Source organism: Haliotis rufescens, unplaced genomic scaffold (assembly GCF_023055435.1).
Source record: "Haliotis rufescens isolate VD_foot unplaced genomic scaffold, xgHalRufe1.0.p SCAF_41, whole genome shotgun sequence".
NCBI lineage: Eukaryota > Metazoa > Mollusca > Gastropoda > Lepetellida > Haliotidae > Haliotis > Haliotis rufescens.
Window position 1 is genome coordinate 3,339,291 of NW_025964124.1, and position 24,902 is coordinate 3,364,192.

Consider the following 24,902-nt stretch of genomic DNA (forward strand, 5'->3'; position numbering starts at 1 on the left):
GTTGTCCTCGCTGGTCTCATGTGTACCCTTGTTTCCCCCAAAGAACCACCCCGCTGAGAACCTGCTGAAACCAGAGGGGACGTTCAAGTGGAAGTGTGCCGGCCCGGGGGCGAAGTCCGCTGTGGTGGTGTTGCAGGTATACCCAGTCTGTACCCCTGTATCTATATACCAATTTTTACATGTCTGTACCCCTGTATCTATATCCCCAGTATCTATATACCCTGTCTGTACCCCTGTATCTATATACCGTCTGTACCTGTCTGTACCCCTGTATCTATATACCATGTCTGTACCCCTGTATCTATATGCCCTGTATCTATATACCCTGTCTGTACCCCTGTATCTATATACCCTGTATCTATATACCATGTCTGTACCCCTGTATCTATATGCCCTGTATCTATATACCCTGTCTGTACCCCTGTATCTATATACCCTGTATCTATATGCCCTGTATGTATATACCCTGTCTGTACCCCTGTGTCTATATGCCCTGTATCTATATGCCCTGTATCTATATACCCTGTCTGTACCCCTGTATCTATATACCGTCTGTACCCCTGTATCTATATACCCTGTCTATACCCCTGTATCTATATACCCTGTCTCTACCCCTGTATCTATATACCCTGTCTGTACCCCTGTATCTATATACCCTGTCTGTACCCCTGTATCTATATGCCCTGTCTGTACCCCTGTATCTATATACCCTGTCTGTACCCCTGTATCTACATACCCTGTCTGTACCCCTGTATCTATATACCCTGTCTGTACCCCTGTATCTATATACCGTCTGTACCCCTGTATCTATATACCCTGTCTGTACCCCTGTATCTATATACCGTCTGTACCCCTGTATCTATATACCCTGTCTATACCCCTGTATCTATATGCCCTGTATCTATATACCCTGTCTGTACCCCTGTATCTATATACCCTGTATCTATATGCCCTGTATGTATATACCCTGTCTGTACCCCTGTATCTATATGCCCTGTATCTATAAACCCTGTCTGTACCCCTGTATCTATATACCCTGTCTGTACCCCTGTATCTATATACCCTGTCTGTACCCCTGTATCTACATACCATGTCTGTACCCCTGTATCTATATACCCTGTTTGTACCCCTGTATCTATATATCCTGTCTGTACCCCTGTATCTATATACCCTGTCTGTACCCCTGTATCTATATACCCTGTCTGTACCCCTGTATCTATATACCGTCGGTACCCCTGTATCCATATACCATGTCTGTACCCCTGTATCTATATACCCTGTCTGTACCCCTGTATCTATATACCCTGTCTGTACCCCTGTATCTATATACCCTGTCTGTACCCCTATATCTATATGCCCCGTATCTATATACCCTGTCTGTACCCCTGTATCTATGTACCCTGTCTGTACCCCTGTATCTATATACCCCGTATCTATATACCCTGTCTGTACCCCTGTATCTATATACCCTGTCTGTACCCCTGTATGTATATACCCTGTCTGTACCCCTGTATCTATATACCCTGTCTGTACCCCTGTATCTATATGCCCTGTATCTATATGCCCTGTATCTATATACCCTGGCTGTACCCCTGTATCTATATACCCTGTCTGTACCCCTGTATCTATATACCCTGTCTGTACCCCTGTATCTATATACCCTGTATCTATATACGCTGTATATATGTCCTGTATCTATATACCCTGTCTGTACCCCTGTATCTATATACCCTGTCTGTACCCCTATATCTATATACCCTGTATCTATATGCCCTGTATCTATATACCTTGTCTGTACCCCTATATCTATATACCCTGTATCTATATACCCTGTATCTATATACCTTGTCTGTACCCCTATATCTATATACCCTGTATCTATATGCCCTGTATCTATATACCCTGTATCTATATACCCTGTCTGTACCCCTCTATCTCTATACCCTGTCTGTACCCCTATATCTATATGCCCTGTATCTATATACCCTGTCTGTACCCCTGTATCTATATACCCTGTATCTATATACCCTGTCTGTACCCCTGTATCTATATACCCAGTCTGTACCCCTGTATCTATATACCCTGTCTGTACCCCTGTATCTATATACCCTGTCTGTACCCCTGTATCTATATATCCTGTCTGTACCCCTGTATCTATATATCCTGTCTGTACCCCTGTATCTATATATCCTGTCTGTACCCCTGTATCTTTATATCCTGTCTGTACCCCTGTATCTATATACCCTGTATCTATATACCCTGTCTGTACCCCTGTATCTATATACCCTGTATCTATATACCCTGTCTGTACCCCTGTATCTATATACCCTGTCCTACCCCTGTATCTATATACCCTGTTTGTACCCCTGGATCTATATACCCTGTCTGTACCCCTGTATCTATATACCCTGTCTGTACCCCTGTATCTATATGCCCTGTATCTATATACCCTGTCTGTACCCCTGTATCTATATACCCTGTCTGTACCCCTGTATCTATATATCCTGTCTGTACCCCTGTATCTATATACCCTGTCTGTACCCCTGTATCTATATACCCTGTCTGTACCCCTGTATCTATATACCCTGTATGTATATACCCTGTCTGTACCCCTGTATCTATATACCCTGTCTGTACCCCTATATCTATATACCCTGTATCTATATACCCTGTCTGTACCCCTGTATCTATATACCCTGTCTGTACCCCTATATCTATATACCCTGTATCTATATATCCTGTCTGTACCCCTGTATCTATATACCCTGTCTGTACCCCTGTATCTATATACCCTGTCTGTACCCCTGTATCTATATACCCTGTCTGTACCCCTGTATCTATATGCCTACCCCCCTGAATCTCTGTCCTCTCTTCATCAGTTGGACCGAGCATCCCAGATCAGCAGCATCGACATCGGCAACGAGGGCTCGGGCTTTGTGGAGGTGTTGGTGGGGAAGTCCACTGCTGCAGCTGACACCGACTATCAGGTGTGTATCCTTTGTATTCCTTACTTATCTTGCATTCTTACTTAATGCATTCCTGCTTACCTACGATAACTAGAAGGACAGCGCAACAGCAATGTCATGGGTGAAGAAATAAAGTTGTTGTTCTGAAGTCCCTTTTACTGACCCTTGCCACTGACCTGTGACCTTGATGACATCTAAGGTCACCTTCACATGACTGCTGGTTGCTCTCCAGCAAGGACGTGTCCCAGCGGAGCTCTCCTTTTGGATTAATTTAGACCTTCAGTTTTCGTCTACAATCCTAAAATTGATCTGTAATGGCTGATGTATTCTTTTCGTATTACTTTCACCGTGCTGTTTTATGTGTATTAATTAGGCATATAAAGAATGTCTTTGTTGACTGCCACTTATTTGTTGCTTGCCGCCATTTTGAATTGTGTTACATTTGTTTGCCTGCCAAGGTAGTCAAATTGTTTACAATTCTCATCTACGTATGTACAACATATTTTTGTGTTCTTAAATACTACTAGCTTTGGCATAACAGTGAGTTGCGTGTATATCAATTATTGTATACACTTTCAACTTGTTACAAATATGTTTGCCGATATCAATTTCTTCCAGTACTGTCTCATCAACAATGGTTTAATTGCATAACTTATGCTTGACCATTGTACTAATTGTCGTGGAAAAAATCTTACAAGATTATCATCCACGTTGGTTGGCTTGCAGGCAGATGTGCTCGCCAGACTCTCAATGTAAATAGCCATGGTTTACGTTGAGTTGCGTATATAAAAATATTGTATGCACTTTCAAATTGTAATTTTGCTGATAGATTATTCTTCAATTCTACGGCATTCTTCAAGTACCATTTCATCAACAATGGTTTAATTGCATAACTTATGCTTGCGGGTTGTACATATTGTTGTGGGAAAAATCGCCCAAAGATCTTTATCCACGTTTCTCGGCAACACGTAGATGTGCTCGCCAATTTCTAAATGTAATTTTTGTGTAAATCTCTCTCCGACGAGTTTTACAATATAAAGGCAGGTTACTCACAATCATATTTTGCAGGAATCTCGTCGTGAGACGAAAGGAATGTCACAATCGCTGAACAGCGAAGGGGATGGTTTGGTCATTACCACCCAACCGTTATCATCAGCGGGTAAAATGATGCACGTAGCTGTGACTGCACCCTCCTACGAAATCAACAATACCGGAGGATTTTGTGATATCATAACTGCTCCTAAATTTCAGCCCCTCACACAACCAGATCTACTAAATCTGCAACGCTGGCGCCAGCACCAGCATCTCAAGACGCTTTGATGGGGGTAGCTCAGTCAATACCAATGGGCTTTGTGTCTCCGATACCTGCGCCGAGCGCAGCGCCTGACTACTGCCCTCCCCCGGTAACGGGGTAAATAAGAGGGACACCACGAGGTCATTGGAGGAAGACTTTTCCAAACTCACATTTGCTCTGTCATTTAAGCCACCAACATTGTCAATGCTTGCAGTAGATCAGGATCTATCAGAGGATAACCCTATCTGATTAGATCACTTCCAAACTATGGTGATTATCCTTCAGCGTCAGATTTACCACAGGAAAATTCATCTTGAGGCTGAGTTTTTCCAACTGGGATTTCAAGGGCAGGCTGCTACATCAACCTTGGTCATCTACTCCCTGGTTAAATGAACAGATCGCAGACACGCAGGCCAAGTTCCCCAAACGCTTGGAATGACACTGTGCTCAAGACTCTATAGCACGTCTCTTTCAGTCTATCCCAGCGGGCTGGCAGGTCAGGCAATTGTAAGCCTGGACGGGCATTTCTCAAGGAAGACCAGTATTCTGTTACTGGGAAAGGGCATGGGAGAGGCAAGTCTCAAGGAAGACCAGTATTCCGTTACTGGGAAAGGGCATGGGAGAGGCAAGTCTCAAGGAAGACCAGTATTCCGTTACTGGGAAAGGGCATGGGAGAGGCAAGTCTCAAGGAAGACCAGTATTCTGTTACTGGGAAAGGGCATGGGAGAGGCAAGTCTCAAGGAAGACCAGTATTCTGTTACTGGGAAAGGGCATGGGAGAGGCAAGTCTCAAGGAAGACCAGTATTCTGTTACTGGGAAAGGGCATGGGAGAGGCAAGCCTCAAGGAGGATTGCGTACTCATTGTGCTACTTCATGGTTTCCGTATAAACGTAGAAGAACAGGACCACAGTTTGAGTTGCCCAACTCGCAATATCTACAGACTACAACACTGCGGTGTGGTGCCTGCGCAATCAGGGAACAACGCACTACCACTCTCTACTTCAACAGACATTCAGATTTTTCCATCTAGTGGATCGGCTGCAACTACAGTTTATAGTTCAGCACATCCCCGGCGGCACGGGTGAGGGAACTACAGGCGATCGCTCCACTCGGATCTGCTTTGAGCACAGGACGCACGGATCGGTACATCTCGGATTATGCTGGGATTTTATTGCAAAATTCAACTACCAGGCCAACCGATCGATCGACTATTGTGGGAGCCATACACGAAGTTGAATTTCTCCTGGGCTTGGTGCGAGCAGTTCGAGTTTTCATTCGCCGCTCCAAGTGTACTATGTCCAAGACCGAAGTTAGTCGCAAACACCATATCACTATGGTTACTCGCCAAAATGGAATCCGCCGAGAGCGAACTACCCTCACAATCTCAGGGTGTTAGCCTTTAACATTGCCCTACACTACAATTGTTCTTTTAGAACAGTCATGGAAGGATATTTGTGGAGGTTCGACTCAGGTTTTGCTAGTCGTTGTGGCTCACGAGGACGTCAAAAGCATGCAAAGTTTTGTCCCTCTGGTTGTTACCCAGCAGGTAACCAACCCCCGACGCAAATAGTGAACTCGCCCTATACAGAGCCAGCCTACTTCCATGGGCAGTCACTCAGTCGCCGCCAGTGGAAGAATATTTGACAATCTTGTTTGTCAACGACGGCTCTATGACAGAGTAAGTAAAGAATTAGCTGATCAGCTGTTATTTTCTTCATTACTAAGTGTGTATAGGTAATTTCTCTTTAATTCCTATGTTCAATCGATTTGATATTTGAACAATCCTACCCTTATGGCGTTTTGCTGAACTTTTCCTCTTCACGGTTTATCGACCAACTGGTGTCGTATTTCAGGGTGTGAATTATTGAGGTTTCTGTTAGTTTCTACCGCTGTTTATCACCCTGTACACAGACGATGTAGTATATCCCTTATCACCCTGTACACAGACGATGTAGTATATCCCTTATCACCCTGTACACAGACGATGTAGTATATCCTTGATCACCTTGTACACAGACGATGTAGTATATCCTTGATCACCCTGTACACAGACTATGTAGTATATCCTTGATCACCTTGTACACAGACTATGTAGTATATCCTTGATCGCCCTGTACACAGACGATGTAGTATATCCTTGATCACCCTGTACACAGACGATGTAGTATATCCTTGATCACCCTGTACACAGACTATGTAGTATATCCCTTATCACCCTGTACACAGACGATGTAGTATATCCCTTATCACCCTGTACACAGACGATGTAGTATATCCCTTATCACCCTATACACAGACGATGTAGTATATCCCTTATCACCCTGTACACAGACGATGTAGTATATCCCTTATCACCCTGTACACAGACTATGTAGTATATCCCTTATCACCCTGTACACAGACGATGTAGTATATCCCTTATCACCCTATACACAGACGATGTAGTATATCCCTTATCACCCTGTACACAGACGATGTAGTATATCCCTTATCACCCTGTACACAGACAATGTAGTATATCCCTTATCACCCTGTACACAGACGATGTAGTATATCCCTTATCACCCTGTACACAGACGATGTAGTATATCCCTTATCACCCTGTACACAGACGATGTAGTATATCCCTTTTCACCCTATACACAGACGATGTAGTATATCCTTGATCACCCTGTACACAGACTATGTAGTATATCCTTGATCACCCTGTACACAGACTATGTAGTATATCCTTGATCGCCCTGTACACAGACGATGTAGTATATCCTTGATCACCCTGTACACAGACGATGTAGTATATCCTTGATCACCCTGTACACAGACTATGTAGTATATCCCTTATCACCCTGTACACAGACGATGTAGTATATCCCTTATCACCCTGTACACAGACGATGTAGTATATCCCTTATCACCCTATACACAGACGATGTAGTATATCCCTTATCACCCTGTACACAGACGATGTAGTATATCCCTTATCACCCTGTACACAGACGATGTAGTATATCCCTTATCACCCTGTACACAGACGATGTAGTATATCCCTTATCACCCTGTACACAGACTATGTAGTATATCCCTTATCACCCTGTACACAGACGATGTAGTATATCCCTTATCACCCTGTACACAGACGATGTAGTATATCCCTTATCACCCTGTACACAGACGATGTAGTATATCCCTTATCACCCTGTACACAGACTATGTAGTATATCCCTTATCACCCTGTACACAGACGATGTAGTATATCCTTGATCACCCTGTACACAGACGATGTAGTATATCCCTTTTCACCCTATACACAGACGATGTAGTATATCCCTTATCACCCTGTACACAGACGATGTAGTATATCCCTTATCACCCTATACACAGACGATGTAGTATATCCCTTATCACCCTGTACACAGACGATGTAGTATATCCCTTATCACCCTGTACACAGACTATGTAGTATATCCCTTATCACCCTGTACACAGACGATGTAGTATATCCTTGATCACCCTGTACACAGACGATGTAGTATATCCCTTTTCACCCTATACACAGACGATGTAGTATATCCTTGATCACCCTGTACACAGACTATGTAGTATATCCTTGATCACCCTGTACACAGACTATGTAGTATATCCTTGATCACCCTGTACACAGACTATGTAGTATATCCTTGATCACCCTGTACACAGACGATGTAGTATATCCCTTTTCACCCTATACACAGACGATGTAGTATATCCTTGATCACCCTGTACACAGACGATGTAGTATATCCTTGATCACCCTATACACAGACGATGTAGTATATCCTTGATCACCCTGTACACAGACTATGTAGTATATCCTTGATGACCCTGTACACAGACTTCCAAGTGGTTTTGTTTGATTGTTTGTTGTTTAATGCAGCGCTCAGCAATATTCCAGCTATATCAAGGCGGTCTGTAAATAATCGAGTCTGGACCAGACAATTCAGTGACTCACATGATGAGCATCAATCTACACAGTTGGGATACGATGAAATACATCAACAGTCAGCGAGCCTGACCACACTATCCAGGCAGTCATCTCTGACGATGTGCATTGGTTGCTGAGAGCAATTCTACCCCGGATCTTCACAAGTCACTTCAAGGTGGTATATCTATCTAATGTTTGCAGGTGATCCTGGTGGCATCGTCATTCATGACCCCCTTGGAGAGCCGCAATGGCACGAACAGGAACAGCGTCCGTATGTTCGGACTGGACACACTCTCCAGGGCAGTCACAGACAAGAAGTGGGATCGAGTGAAGATAGTGTGTACTCAGCCCTTCTGTAAGGTAAGATGTTATCAGGGTTACCCCCTCTAGTGTGTACACAGCCCTTCTGTAAGGTAGGATGTTATCAGGGTTATCCCCTCTAGTGTGTACACAGCCCTTCTGTAAGGTAGGATGTTATCAGGGTTACCCCCTCTAGTGTGTACACAGCCCTTCTGTAAGGTAAGATGTTATCAGGGTTATCCCCTCTAGTGTGTACTCAGCCCTTCTGTAAGGTGGGATGTTGTCAGGGTTACCCCCTCTAGTGTGTACTCAGCCCTTCTGTAAGGTAAGATGTTGTCAGGGTTATCCCCTCTAGTGTGTACTCAGCCCTTCTGTAAGGTAAGATGTTGTCAGGGTTACCCCCTCTAGTGTGTACTCAGCCCTTCTGTAAGGTAAGATGTTGTCAGGGTTACCCCCTCTAGTGTGTACTCAGCCCTTCTGTAAGGTAGGATGTTGTCAGGGTTACCCCCTCTACTGTGTACTCAGCCCTTCTGTTACGTATGATGTTGTCAGGGTTATCCCCTCTACTGTGTACTCAGCCCTTCTGTTACGTATGATGTTATCAGGGTTATCCCCTCTACTGTGTACTCAGCCCTTCTGTTACGAATGATGTTGTCAGGGTTATCCCCTCTACTGTGTACTCAGCCCTTCTGTAAGGTAGGATGTTGTCAGGGTTATCCCCTCTAGTGTGTACTCAGCCCTTCTGTTACGTATGATGTTATCAGGGTTATCCCCTCTAGTGTGTACTCAGCCCTTCTGTAAGGTAGAATGTTGTCAGGGTTATCCCCTCTAGTGTGTACTCAGCCCTTCTGTTACGTATGATGTTATCAGGGTTATCCCCTCTAGTGTGTACTCAGCCCTTCTGTAAGGTAGGATGTTGTCAGGGTTACCCCCTCTACTGTGTACTCAGCCCTTCTGTAAGGTAGGATGTTGTCAGGGTTATCCCCTCTAGTGTGTACTCAGCCCTTCTGTAAGGTAGAATGTTGTCAGGGTTATCCCCTCTAGTGTGTACTCAGCCCTTCTGTAAGGTAGAATGTTGTCAGGGTTATCCCCTCTACTGTGTACTCAGCCCTTCTGTAAGGTAGAATGTTGTCAGGGTTATCCCCTCTAGTGTGTACTCAGCCCTTCTGTAAGGTAAGATGTTGTCAGGGTTACCCCCCTCTACTGTGTACTCAGCCCTTCTGTAAGGTAGGATGTTGTCAGGGTTATCCCCTCTAGTGTGTACTCAGCCCTTCTGTAAGGTAGGATGTTGTCAGGGTTACCCCCCTCTACTGTGTACTCAGCCCTTCTGTAAGGTAAGATGTTGTCAGGGTTATCCCCTCTAGTGTGTACTCAGCCCTTCTGTAAGGTAGAATGTTGTCAGGGTTATCCCCTCTAGTGTGTACTCAGCCCTTCTGTAAGGTAGAATGTTGTCAGGGTTATCCCCTCTAGTGTGTACTCAGCCCTTCTGTTACGTATGATGTTGTCAGGGTTATCCCCCTCTACTGTGTACTCAGCCTTTCTGTTACGTATGATGTTATCAGGGTTACCCCCTCTAGTGTGTACTCAGCCCTTCTGTAAGGTAGGATGTTGTCAGGGTTACCCCCTCTAGTGTGTACTCAGCCCTTCTGTTACGTATGATGTTATCAGGGTTATCCCCTCTAGTGTGTACTCAGCCCTTCTGTTACGTATGATGTTATCAGGGTTATCCTCTCTAGTGTGTACTCAGCCCTTCTGTTACGTATGATGTTGTCAGGGTTATCCCCCTCTACTGTGTACTCAGCCCTTCTGTAAGGTAGGATGTTGTCAGGGTTACCCCCTCTACTGTGTACTCAGCCCTTCTGTAAGGTAGAATGTTGTCAGGGTTATCCCCTCTAGTGTGTACACAGCCCTTCTGTAAGGTAAGATGTTGTCAGGGTTACCCCCTCTAGTGTGTAATCAGCCCTTCTGTAAGGTAGGATGTTATCAGGGTTATCCCCTCTAGTGTGTACACAGCCCTTCTGTAAGGTAGGATGTTATCAGGGTTACCCACCTCTACTGTGTACTCAGCCCTTCTGTAAGGTAAGATGTGAGTGTAGTGTGTACTGTGATCCCAACTTTATCTTCAGACTTCATCCTATGGATTGTCCTTCATCAAGCTCCATGCTCCAGCCGAAGGGAAGGAAGCAGAGGTTTGTACAACTTTGTTTATTCCACTCTAGTATGCTTGTGTTTATTCCACTCTAGTATGCTTGTGTTTATTCCTCTCTAGTATGCTTGTGTTTATTCAACTCTGGTATACTTGTGTTTATTCCACTCTGGTATACTTGTGTTTATTCCACTCTAGTATGCTTGTGTTTTTTCCACTCTGGTATACTTGTGTTTATTCCACTCCAGTATTCTTATGTTTATTCCACTCCAGTGTACTTATGTTTATTCCACTCCAGTGTACTGATGTTTATTCCACTCCAGTATACTTATGTTTATTCCACTCCAGTATATTTATGTTTACTCCACTCCAGTGTTCTAATGTTTATTCCACGCCAGTGTACCAATGTTTATTCCACGCCAGTGTACTTATGTTTATTCCACTCCAGTGTACTTATGTTTATTTCACTCCAGTATACTTGTGTTTATTCCACTCCAGTGTACTTATGTTTATTCCACTCCAGTGTACTTGTGTTTATTCCACTCCAGTATACTTATGTTTACTCCACTCCAGTATACTTATGTTTACTCCACTCCAGTGTTCTAATGTTTATTCCACGCCAGTGTACTTATGTTTATTCCACTCCAGTATACTTATGTTTATTCCCCTCCAGTGTACTTATGTTTATTCCACTCCAGTATACTTGTGTTTATTCCACTCCAGTGTACTTATGTTTATTCCTCTCCAGTATACTTATGTCAAAGTGTGCCTTTTGCTACTTTTGGGTGATTACAATTGATAGTTTTTCCATTTCCATGGCAACATGTTTGACTTTGACTCTGTTCATAGTGGTGTGGACTTGACATAGAAATACAAAGTTCCGAATCCCATTTTGATGGTATTGTTTTTGTAGCTCAATAACTACTCTTGTATCCGGACAGACAGAGTAGATATACATTCTAATTAGTAATCTGTAATTCTGACCCTGTTATCTCAGAAGACTCCCACACAGAAGACACTTGGTGCCTTCAAACTGAAGACAGCCGAGGGCGGTGACATGAAAGTGGGGGCGCTGTTTGCCAAGAGGAATGAAACAGTGGAACAACCTCACCTTAAAGGTTGGCCATATGGGATACGTAGTGGATACCTGGTAGATATGTAGTGAATACCTGGTAGATATGTAGTGAATACCTGGTAGATATGTAGTGGATACCTGGTAGATATGTAGTGAATACCTGATAGATATGTATAATGTAGTGAATACCTGGTAGAAATGTAGTGAATACCTGGTAGATATGTAGTGAATACCTGGTAGATATGTAGTGAATACCTGCTAGATATATAGTGAATACCTGGTAGATATGTAGTGAATATGTAGTGAATACCTGGTAGATATGTAGTGAATACCTGGTAGATATGTGGTGGATACCTGGTAGATATGTAGTGAATACCTGGTAGATATGTAGTGAATACCTGATAGATATGTAGTGAATACCTGGTAGATATGTAGTGAATATGTAGTGAATACCTGGTAGATATGTAGTGAATACCTGGTAGATATGTAGTGAATACCTGCTAGATATATAGTGAATACCTGGTAGATATGTAGTGAATATGTAGTGAATACCTGGTAGATATGTAGTGAATACCTGGTAGATATGTGGTGGATACCTGGTAGATATGTAGTGAATACCTGGTAGATATGTAGTGAATACCTGATAGATATGTAGTGAATACCTGGTAGATATGTAGTGAATATGTAGTGAATACCTGGTAGATATGTAGTGAATACCTGGTAGATATGTAGTGAATACCTGGTAGATATGTAGTGAAAACCTGGTAGATATGTAGTGGATACCTGGTAGATATGTAGTGGATACCTGATAGATATGTAGTGAATACCTGGTAGATATGTAGTGGATACCTAGTAGATATGTAGTGAATACCTGGTAGATATGTATGTCCTAACACTGACTCACTCACTCTCTGTAGGTGCTGCAGCGGCAAGAGCAGCTTCCAAGATGGCCGATGAGATGCGGACGTCGAGTAGTGACGTCAAGAGAGAAGAGAAGATCCACACACCTCCACCAGCTAAATCTAGTCCGGTAACGCCCTCCTCCCTCCTCCCTCTCCACCAGTTTAACACCAGCAGAATCGACTTCAAACTTTTTTATCAGCAGCAGTGTTAATGTTCAAGCCAAGTTTATTCGTACGTAACAATGTTTATTCTTAGGCAAAGCGCAAGCATGATGTGAGCAGTGACGAGGAAGTGCCGGTCATGCCGGTGAAGACGCCGCTCAGGAAGCAGTCCAGCAGTCTTACCTCAACCATCTCCTCCTCCTCTCGAGATGAGGCTGCCCCGCCCCTCAAGAGAACTAAATGTAGGTGTGACATGCCCCGCCCCGCCCCGCCCCTCAAGAGAACTAAATGTAGGTGTGACATGCCCCGCCCCGCCCCGCCCCTCAAGAGAACTAAATGTAGGTGTGACATGCCCCGCCCCGCCCCTCAAGAGAACTAAATGTAGGTGTGACATGCCCCGCCCCGCCCCTCAAGAGAACTAAATGTAGGTGTGACATGCCCCGCCCCTCAAGAGAACTAAATGTAGGTGTGACATGCCCCGCCCCGCCCCGCCCCGCCCCGCCCCTCATGAGAACTAAATGTAGGTGTGACATGCCCCGCCCCGCCCCTCAAGAGAACTTAATGTAGGTGTGACATGCCCCGCCCCGCCCCTCAAGAGAGCTGAATGTAGGTGTGACATGCCCCACCCCTCAAAGGAAATGTATGTAGGTGTGACATGCCCCGCCCCGCCCCTCAAGAGAACTGAATGAAGGTGTGACATGCCCCGCCCCTCAAGGGAACTAATTGTAGAAGTGACATGCCCCACCCCACAAGGGAAATAATTGTAGATGTGACATGCCCCGCCCCTCAAGGGAACTAATTGTAGAAGTGACATGCCCCACCCCACAAGGGAAATAATTGTAGATGTGACATGCCCCGCCCCTCAAGGGAACTAATTGTAGATGTGACATGCCCCGCCCCACAAGGGAACTAATTGTAGATGTGACATGTCCCGCCCCACAAGGGAACTAATTGTAGATGTGACATTCTGGGCCCCTCAAGGGAACTAATTGTAGATGTGACATTCTGGGCCCCTAAAGGGAACTAATTGTTGATGTGACATGCCCCGCCCCACAAGGGAACTAATTGTAGATGTGACATGCCCCACCTCTCAAGGGAACTAATTGTTGATGTGACATGCCCCGCCCCACAAGGGAACTAATTGTAGATGTGACATTCTGGGCCCCTCAAGGGAACTAATTGTAGATGTGATATGCCCCGCCCCACAAGGGAACTAATTGTAGATGTGACATGCCCCGCCCCTCAAGGGAACTAATTGTAGATGTGACATGCCCCGCCCCACAAGGGAACTAATTGTAGATGTGACATGCCCCGCCCCACAAGGGAACTAATTGTAGATGTGACATGCCCCGCCCCACAAGGGAACTAATTGTAGATGTGACATGCCCCGCCCCTCAAGGGAACTAATTGTAGATGTGACATGCCCCGCCCCACAAGGGAAATAATTGTAGATGTGACATGCCCCGCCCCACAAGGGAACTAATTGTAGATGTGACATGCCCCGCCCCACAAGGGAACTAATTGTAGATGTGACATGCCCCACCCACAAGAGAACTGAATGTAGGTGTGACATGTCCCTCCTCTCAGTGTGTGTGTGTGTGTGTGTGATGTGTGTGTGATGTGTGTGTGTAGTATGTGCATGTGTGTGATATGTGTGTGTGTGCAGTAATGTTAAGACTTGTGTCTGTTCAAACAACAGTACCTGCTAGATGTGATTTTTTCTTGGGTGTGAGGCAAGGGTGCATGTTTAGTCTTTTTCTGTTTCAGTTTTACATAAACGAATTGGTTAGTGAAATTGAACAAAATTGTCGTTTAGGTGTTCAGTTACGTTCCGTTGTTATTTTATATTTTTCTGCTTGAATTTGCTGATGACCTTAATGTGTTTGGCAATACTGTCAACAATTTACAATTGAAGATAAATATTGAGCACAAGTTGTTTTTAAAATGGGGGAGGTTTATCCGGTTTTGAAGAATGATATTATGTGGATGGAATAGTTACTGGGTACAGTTATCTTGGCAGGTGCTTGTTGTCGACAGTGTGCCTTCATAAGCAGGTGCTTGTTGTCGACAGTGTGCCTTCATAAGCAGGTGCTTGTTGTTGACAGTGTGCCTCCATAAACAGGTGCTTGTTGTTGACAGTGTGCCTTCATAAGCAGGTGCTTGTTTTTGACAGTGTGCCTTCATAAGCAGGTGCTTGTTGTTGACAGTGTGCCTCCATAAACAGGTGCTTGTTGTTGACAGTGTGCCTTCATAAGCAGGTGCTTGTTGTTGACTGCCTTCATAAGCAGGTGCTTGTTTTTGACTGTGTGCCTTTTATAAGCAGGTGCTTGTTGACAGTGTGCCTTCATAAGCAGGTGCTTGTTGTTGACTGCCTTCATAAGCAGGTGCTTGTTGTTTACAGTGTGCCTTCATAAGCAGGTCCTTGTTGAAAGTATGCCTTCATAAGCAGGTGCTTGTTGTTGACAGTGTGCCTTCATAAGCAGGTGCTTGTTGTTGACAGTGTGCCTTCATAAGCAGGTGCTTGTTTTTGACAGTGTGCCTTCATAAGCAGGTGCTTGTTGTTGACAGTGTGGGGTGAAGGGTGTGGTGTGTGTGTATGTGTGTGTGTATTTAAGGGTGTGTATGTAGGTGATAGTGTGTATGTAGGTGATAGTGTGTATGTAGCTGCATGTGTGTATGTAGGTGATAGTGTGTATGTGTCTGTATGTAGGTGCATGTGTGTATGTGTGTGTAGGTGATAGTGTATGTAGGTGATAGTGTGTATGTGTGTGTATGTAGGTGATAGTGTGTATGTGTGTGTATATAGGTGATCGTGTGTATGTGTGTGTATGTAGGTGCACGTGTGTATGTGTGTGTATGTAGGTGATAGTGTGTATGTAGGTGATAGTGTGTATGTAGGTACATGTGTGTATGTGTGTGTATGTAGGTGCATGTGTGTATGTGTGTGTATGTAGGTGTATGTGTGTGTATGTAGGTGATAGTATGTGTGTGTATGTAGCTGCATGTGTGTATGTAGGTGATAGTGTGTATGTGTCTGTATGTAGGTGCATGTGTGTATGTGTGTGTATGTAGGTGCATGTGTGTATGTGTGTGGATGTAGGTGATAGTGTGTATGTGTGTGTATGTAGGTGCATGTGTGTATGTAGGTGCATGTGTGTATGTAGGTGATAGTGTGTATGTGTGTGTATGTATGTAGGTAAGAGTGTGTATGTGTGTGTATGTAGGTGCATATGTGTATGTGTGTGTATGTAGGTGCATGTGTGTATGTAGGTGATAGTGTGTATGTGTGTGTATGTAGCTGCATGTGTGTATGTAGGTGCATATGTGTATGTATGTGTATGTAGGTGATAGTGTGCATGTGTGTGTATGTAGATGATAGTGTGCATGTGTGTGTATGTAGGTGCATGTATGTATGTGTGTGTGGCATTGTATCAGTTATCTTGTCTGTATTCTTCCAGCGGAGCCCCCCAAGGCATCGCCGGCCAAGGCATTCCACAAGGTGATGGAGAAGGTTGTGTTTGTGATGAGCGGCTACCAGAACCCCTACCGTGGGGAACTGAGAGAGAAGGCCTTGGAGATGGGGGCCAAGTACCGACCTGACTGGGGGCGGGGATGTACACATCTCATGTGAGTCTCTCCCATCTATGTAGTTCTGTCTCTCCATGTCTCTCCCATGTATGTAGTTCTGTCTCTCCATGTCTCTCCCATCTATGTAGTTCTGTCTCTCCATGTCTCTCTATGTTTCTACCAGCTGTACAGTTCCATCTCTTCATGTCTCTCCCAGCTGTACAGTTCCGTCTCTTCATGTCTCTCCCAGCTGTACAGTTCTCTCTCTTCAAATCTCTCCATGTCTCTCCCATCTATGTAGTTCTGTCTCTCCATGTCTCTCCCATCTATGTAGTTCTATCTCTCCATGTCTCTCCCAGCTGTACAGTTCTCTTCATGTCTCTCCCAGCTGTACAGTTCTGTCTCTTCATGTCTCTCCATGTCTCCCAGCTGTACAGTTCTGTCTCTTCATGTCTCTCCCAGCTGTACAGTTCTCTCTCTTCAAATCTCTCCATGTCTCTCCCATCTATGTAGTTCTGTCTCTCCATGTCTCTCCCATCTATGTAGTTCTATCTCTCCATGTCTCTCCCAGCTGTACAGTTCTCTTCATGTCTCTCCCAGCTGTACAGTTCTGTCTCTTCATGTCTCTCCATGTCTCCCAGCTGTACAGTTCTGTCTCTTCATGTCTCTCCCAGATGTGCGTTTGACAACACCCCCAAGTACCAGCAGGTGGAGGGGCGTGGCCGGATTGTCAACAAGCAGTGGATCGTGGACAGCTACAAGCAGAAGAAGCTCTTGCCCTGGAGGAAGTAAGTATACAGTACACCATGAATTGGGAATACACCATGTGTCTGGGAATACACCATGTGTCGGGAATACACCATGTGTCGGGGAATACACCATGTGTCAGGGAATTCACCTGTGGCAGGCAATACACTATGTGTCCGGGAATACACCATGTGTCAGGGAATACACCATGTGTCAGGGAATACACCATGTATTCGGGAATACTTCATGTTTTGAGGAATACACCATGTAGCTGGGAATACACCATGTGTCAGGGAATACACCATGTATTCTGGAATACTTCATGTTTTGAGGAAAACACCATGTAGCTGGGAATACACCATGTGTCAGGGAATACACCATGTGTCAGGGAATACACCATGTATTCTGGAATACTTTATGTTTTGAGCAATACACCATGTGTCGGGGAATACACCATGTGTCGGGGAATACACAATGTGTTGGGGAATACACCATGTGTCAGGGAATACTTCATGTGTCGGGGTATACACCATGTGTTGGGGAATACACCATGTGTCAGGGAATACTTCATGTGTCGGGGAATACACCATGTGTTGGGGAATACACCATGTGTCAGGGAATACTTCATGTGTCGGGGTATACACCATGTGTCTGGACCAGACAATCCAGTGATTAATATCATGAGCATCGATCCACGCAATTGGGATCGATGACATGCATTAACCAAGTCACCTGACCACCCGATCCCGTTAGTCGCCTTTTACGACAAGCATAGTCACCTTTTACGGCAAGCATGGGTTGCTGAAAACCTACTCTACCCCGGAATCTTCATGGGTCTTGTGTTGGGGAATACACACACCATGTGTTGGGGAATACACACAATGTGTCGGGGAATACACCATGTGTCTGGGAATACACCATGTGTCGGGGAATGCACCATGTGTTGGGGAATACACACACCATGTGTTGGGGAATGCACCATGTGTTGGGGAATACACACACCATGTGTCGGGAATACACCATGTGTCGGGGAATACACCATTTGTTGGGGAATACACACACCATGTGTCGGGGAATACACCATGTGTTGGGGAATACACTATGTGTCGGGGAATACACCATGTGTTTGGGAATACATCATGTGTCGGGGATTCACCATGTGTTGGGGAATACACACACCATGTGTCGGGGAATATACCATGTGTCGGGGAATACACCATGTGTTGGGGAATACACCATGTGTCGGGGAATACACCATGTGTTGGGGAATACACACACCATGTGTTGGGGAATACACCATGTGTTGGGGAATACACACACCATGTGTTGGGGAATACACCATGTGTTGGGGAATACACCATGTGTTGGGGAATACACCATGTGTCGGGGAATACACACACCATGTGTCGGGGAATACACCATGTGTTGGGGAATACACACACCATGTGTCGGGGAATACACCATGTGTTGGGGAATACACCATGTGTTGGGGAATACACCATGTGTCGGGGAATACACACACCATGTGTTGGGGAATACACCATGTGTTGGGGAATACACCATGTGTCGGGGAATACACACACCATGTGTTGGGGAATACACCGTGTGTTGGGGAATACACCATGTGTTGGGGAATACACCGTGTGTTGGGGAATACACCATGTGTTGGGGAATACACCATGTGTTGGGGAATACACACACCATGTGTCGGGGAATACACACACCATGTGTCGGGGAATACACACACCATGTGTCGGGGAATACACCATGTGTCGGGGAATACACCATGTTTTGGGGAATACACCATGTGTTGGGGAATACACCGTGTGTTGGGGAATACACCATGTGTTGGGGAATACACCATGTGTTGGGGAATACACACACCATGTGTCGGGGAATACACACACCATGTGTCGGGGAATACACACACCATGTTTCGGGGAATACACCATGTGTCGGGGAATACACCATGTGTTGGGGAATACACCATGTGTCGGGGAATACACCATGTGTTGGGGAATACACACACCATGTGTCGGGGAATACACCATGTGTTCGGGAATACACACACCATGTGTTTGGGAATACACCATGTGTTGGGGAATACACCATGTGTTGGGGAATACACCATGTGTTTGGGAATACACCATGTGTCGGGGAATACACCATGTGTTGGGGAATACACCATGTGTCGGGGAATACACCATGTGTTGGGGAATACACCATGTGTTGGGGAATACACCATGTGTTCGGGAATACACACACCATGTGTTGGGGAATACACCATGTGTCGGGGAACACACCATGTGTTGGGGAATACACCATGTGTTGGGGAATACACCATGTGTTGGGGAATACACACACCATGTGTCGGGGAATACACCATGTGTTGGGGAATACACACACCATGTGTCGGGGAATACACCATGTGTCGGGGAATACACCATGTGTTGGGGAATACACCATGTGTTGGGGAATACACCATGTGTCGGGGAATACACCATGTTTTGGGGAATACACACACCATGTGTTGGGGAATACACCATGTGTTGGGGAATACACCATGTGTTGGGGAATACACACACCATGTGTTGGGGAATACACACACCATGTGTTGGGGAATACACACACCATGTGTTGGGGAATACACCATGTGTTGGGGAATACACCACGTGTCGGGGAATACACATGCCATGTGTTGGGGAATACACCATGTGTCGGGGAATACACCATGTGTTGGGGAATACACACACCATGTTTTTGGGAATACACACACCATGTGTCTGGGAATACACCATGTGTTCGGGAATACACACATAATGTGTTGGGGAATACACCATGTGTCGGGGAATACACCATGTGTTGGGGAATACACACACCATGTGTTTGGGAATACACACACCATGTGTTAGGGAATACACCATGTATACATATGTACATATGTCACAGTGTTGCGTTGTTTTCCCAGATACAGAGTTGGAGATGCTGACACCCCAGACGAAAGTTCTGATGAGGATGAGGCCAGTGCTCTACCGCCACACAACCCGGCCCGACAAGGTGAGAGTCAGGGGTTGTTGAGGGGAGGGTGAGGCCAGTGCTCTACCACCACACAACCCGGCCCGACAAGGTGAGAGTCAGGGGTTGTTGAGGGGAGGGTGAGGCCAGTGCTCTACCACCACACAACCCGGCCCGAGAAGGTGAGAGTCCGGGGTTGTTGAGGGGAGGGTGAGGCCAGTGCTCTACCGCCACACAACCCAGCCCGACAAGGTGAGAGTCAGGGGTTGTTGAGGGGACGATGAGGCCAGTGCTCTACCGCCACACAACCACCCCGACAAGGTGAGAGTCCGGGGTTGTTGAGTGGAGGGTGAGGCCAGTGCTCTACCACCACACAACCCGGCCCGACAAGGTGAGAGTCAGGGGTTGTTGAGTGGAGGGTGAGACCAGTGCTCTGCCACCACACAACCCGGCCCGACAAGGTGAGAGTCAGGGGTTGTTGAGGGGAGGGTGAGGCCAGTGCTCTACCGCCACACAAACCAGCCCGACAAGGTGGGAGTCAGGGGTTGTTGAGGGGAGGGTGAGGCCAGTGCTCTACCGCCACACAAACCACCCCGACAAGGTGAGAGTCAGGGGTTGTTGAGGGGAGGGTGAGGCCAGTGCTCTACCACCACACAACCCGGGCCCCAGGAGGGTGTCGCTGTGGAGGATAACAATGAATGAACAGGCTCGTCAAGATGTCTCAAGTCAACAGAGTGTTCTTCTGTTTATCAGGCAGCTCCAGCAAGAAGCCAGTGACGCCTAAGTCTCCTCCCAGGAAGAAGTCAACCAAGATGGACGTAGGTATGTGTCTGTGTTCTGTGTACAGATGTAGGTATGTGTCTGTGTTCTGTGTACAGATGTAGGTATGTGTCTGTGTTCTGTGTACAGATGTAGGTATGTGTCTGTGTTCTGTGTACAGATGTATGTATGTGTGTTCTGTGTACAGATGTAGGTATGTGTCTGTGTACAGATGTAGGTATGTGTCTGTGTACAGATGTAGGTATGTGTCTGTTCTGTGTACAGATGTAGGTATGTGTCTGTGTACAGATGTAGGTATGTGTCTGTGTTCTGTGTACAGATGTAGGTATGTGTCTGTGTTCTGTGTACAGATGTAGGTATGTGTCTGTGTACAGATGTAGGTATGTGTCTGTGTACAGAGGTAGGTATGTGTCTGTGTTCTGTGTACAGACGTAGGTATGTGTCTGTGTTCTGTGTACAGATGTATGTATGTGTCTGTGTACAGATGTAGGTATGTGTCTGTGTTCTGTGTACAGACGTAGGTATGTGTCTGTGTTCTGTGTACAGACGTAGGTATGTGTCTGTGTTCTGTGTACAGATGTAGGTATGTGTCTGTGTACAGATGTAGGTATGTGTCTGTGTACAGAGGTAGGTATGTGTCTGTTCTGTGTACAGATGTAGGTATGTGTCTGTGTACAGATGTAGGTATGTGTCTGTGTTCTGTGTACAGACATAGGTATGTGTCTGAGTTCTGTGTACAGAGGTAGATATGTGTCTGTGTTCTGTGTACAGATGTAGGTATGTGTCTGTGTTCTGTGTACAGATGTAGGTATGTGTCTGTGTTCTGTGTACAGATGTAGGTATGTGTCTGTGTACAGACATAGGTATGTGTCTGTGTTCTGTGTACAGACGTAGGTATGTGTCTGTGTACAGACCTAGGTATGTGTCTGTGTTCTCTGTACAGATGTAGGTATGTGTTTGTGTTCTGTGTACAGATGTAGGTATGTGTTTGTGTTCTGTGTACAGATGTAGATATGTGTCTGTGTTCTGTGTACAGAGGTAGATATGTGTCTGTGTTCTGTGTACAGATGTAGGTATGTGTCTGTGTACAGATGTAGGTATGTGTCTGTGTACAGATGTAGGTATGTGTCTGTGTTCTGTGTACAGATGTAGGTATGTGTCTGTGTTCTGTGTACAGATGTAGGTATGTGTCTGTGTTCTGTGTACAGACATAGGTATGTGTCTGTGTTCTGTGTACAGATGTATGTATGTGTCTGTGTACAGATGTAGGTATGTGTCTGTGTTCTGTGTACAGATGTAGGTATGTGTCTGTGTTCTGTGTACAGATGTAGGTATGTGTCTGTGTTCTGTGTACAGATGTAGGTATGTGCCTGTGTTATGTGTACAGATGTAGGTATGTGTCTGTTCTGTGTACAGATGTAGGTATGTGTCTGTGTTCTGTGTACAGATGAAGGTATGTGTCTGTGTTCTGTGTACAGATGTAGATATGTGCCTGTGTTCTGTGTACAGATGTATGTATGTGTCTGTGTTCTGTGTACAGATGTAGGTATGTGTCTGTTCTGTGTACAGATGTAGATATGTGTCTGTGTTCTGTGTACAGATGTATGTATGTGTCTGTGTTCTGTGTACAGATGTAGGTATGTGTCTGTTCTGTGTACAGACGTAGGTATGTGTCTGTGTTCTGTGTACAGATGTGGGTATGTGTCTGTGTTCTGTGTACAGACGTAGGTATGTGTCTGTGTTCTGTGTACAGATGTATGTATGTGTTCTGTGTACAGATGTATGTATGTGTCTGTGTACAGATGTAGGTATGTGTCTGTGTTCTGTGTACAGATGTAGGTATGTGTCTGTGTACAGACATAGGTATGTGTCTGTGTTCTGTGTACAGACGTAGGTATGTGTCTGTGTACAGACCTAGGTATGTGTCTGTGTTCTCTGTACAGATGTAGGTATGTGTTTGTGTTCTGTGTACAGATGTAGGTATGTGTTTGTGTTCTGTGTATAGATGTAGATATGTGTCTGTGTTCTGTGTACAGACGTAGGTATGTGTCTGTGTTCTGTGTACAGATGTAGATATGTGTTTGTGTTCTGTGTACAGATGTAGGTATGTTTTTGTGTTCTGTGTACAGATGTAGATATGTGTCTGTGTTCTGTGTACAGATGTAGATATGTGTTTGTGTTCTGTGTACAGATGTAGATATGTGTCTGTGTTCTGTGTACAGATGTAGATATGTGTCTGTTCTGTGTACAGATGTAGATATGTGTCTGTGTTCTGTGTACAGAGGTAGGTATGTGTGTTCTGTGTACAGATGTAGATATGTGTCTCTGTTCTGTGTACAGATGTAGATATGTGTCTGTGTTCTGTGTACAGACCTAGGTATGTGTCTGTGTACAGATGTAGGTATGTGTCTGTGTTCTGTGTACAGATGTATGTATGTGTGTTCTGTGTACAGATGTAGGTATGTGTCTGTGTTCTGAGTACAGATGTAGGTATGTGTGTTCTGTGTACAGACATAGGTATGTGTCTCTGTTCTGTGTACAGATGTAGATATGTGTCTGTGTTCTGTGTACAGATGTAGGTATGTGTCTGTGTACAGATGTAGGTATGTGTCTGTGTTCTGTGTACAGACATAGGTATGTGTCTGTGTTCTGTGTACAGATGTAGGTATGTGTCTGTGTACAGATGTAGGTATGTGTCTGTGTACAGACGTAGGTATGTGTCTGTGTACAGATGTAGGTATGTGTCTGTGTTCTGTGTACAGATGTATGTATGTGTGTTCTGTGTACAGATGTAGGTATGTGTCTGTGTTCTGAGCACAGATGTAGGTATGTGTCTGTGTTCTGTGTACAGACATAGGTATGTGTCTCTGTTCTGTGTACAGATGTAGATATGTGTCTGTGTTCTGTGTACAGATGTAGGTATGTGTCTGTGTACAGATGTAGGTATGTGTCTGTGTTCTGTGTACAGACATAGGTATGTGTCTGTGTTCTGTGTACAGATGTAGGTATGTGTCTGTGTACAGATGTAGGTATGTGTCTGTGTACAGACGTAGGTATGTGTCTGTGTTCTGTGTACAGATGCAGGTATGTGTCTGTGTGTGTACAGACGTAGGTATGTGTCTGTGTACAGATGTAGGTATGTGTCTGTGTTCTGTGTACAGACGTAGGTATGTGTCTGTGTTCTGTGTACAGATGTATGTATGTGTCTGTGTACAGACATAGGTATGTGTCTGTGTTCTGTGTACAGATGTAGGTATGTGTCTGTGTACAGATGTATGTATGTGTGTTCTGTGTACAGATGTAGGTATGTGTCTGTGTTCTGTGTACAGATGTAGGTATGTGTCTGTGTACAGATGTAGGTATGTGTCTGTGTACAGACGTAGGTATGTGTCTGTGTTCTGTGTACAGATGCAGGTATGTGTCTGTGTTCTGTGTACAGACGTAGGTATGTGTCTGTGTACAGATGTAGGTATGTGTCTGTGTACAGATGTAGGTATGTGTCTGTTCTGTGTACAGACATAGGTATGTGTCTGTTCTGTGTACAGATGTAGGTATGTGTCTGTGTACAGATGGAGGTATGTGTCTGTTGTGTTTGTTGCAATGTTGATATTTGGGTATGTGTAACAAGATGTCTACTGACAACTGCTACACTGCTCAGTGAGAGCTGCTGGAGTATGAAGATGTCGGGAAGCACTTGATGATTACAACAATGTTGTTATCTTTACAGACGACATGTATGGAGGAGACACCGACTCAGGCGAGGACACAGACGATGAAATACGGAGGTACGTACCTGTCTGATTGTACAATACAGCAAGGCAATGATACGATATGATACATTAGCCACGATACGATGTGATACATAGGCCATGATAAGATATGATACATAGGCCATGATACGATATGATACATTAGCCACGATACGATGTGATACATAGGCCACAATATGATATAATACATAGGCCATGATAAGATATGATACATAGG

At 45.0% G+C, this 24,902-nt stretch overlaps 1 protein-coding gene across 3 annotated transcripts in view; it reads left to right on the plus strand.

Annotated features, from left to right (window-relative positions):
* The window catches only part of LOC124128756 (DNA repair protein XRCC1-like), a 37,218-nt gene that overhangs the window by 3,688 nt on the left and 8,628 nt on the right, over positions 1 to 24,902 (plus strand). For 2 of the 3 annotated variants that reach the window (XM_048382790.1, XM_048382789.1), the window contains exons 2-13: positions 44 to 136; positions 2,880 to 2,987; positions 8,423 to 8,581; positions 10,648 to 10,710; positions 11,665 to 11,785; positions 12,660 to 12,772; positions 12,901 to 13,048; positions 16,265 to 16,433; positions 17,048 to 17,161; positions 20,089 to 20,177; positions 20,889 to 20,957; positions 24,643 to 24,700. In XM_048382790.1, coding sequence (XP_048238747.1) covers positions 44 to 136; positions 2,880 to 2,987; positions 8,423 to 8,581; positions 10,648 to 10,710; positions 11,665 to 11,785; positions 12,660 to 12,772; positions 12,901 to 13,048; positions 16,265 to 16,433; positions 17,048 to 17,161; positions 20,089 to 20,177; positions 20,889 to 20,957; positions 24,643 to 24,700 — 1,304 coding nt within the window. Of the gene's footprint in view, positions 1 to 43; positions 137 to 2,879; positions 2,988 to 8,422; positions 8,582 to 10,483; positions 10,601 to 10,647; positions 10,711 to 11,664; positions 11,786 to 12,659; positions 12,773 to 12,900; positions 13,049 to 16,264; positions 16,434 to 17,047; positions 17,162 to 20,088; positions 20,178 to 20,888; positions 20,958 to 24,642; positions 24,701 to 24,902 lie in introns of those variants that run through there. The other variant, XM_048382791.1, reaches the window with a different exon arrangement.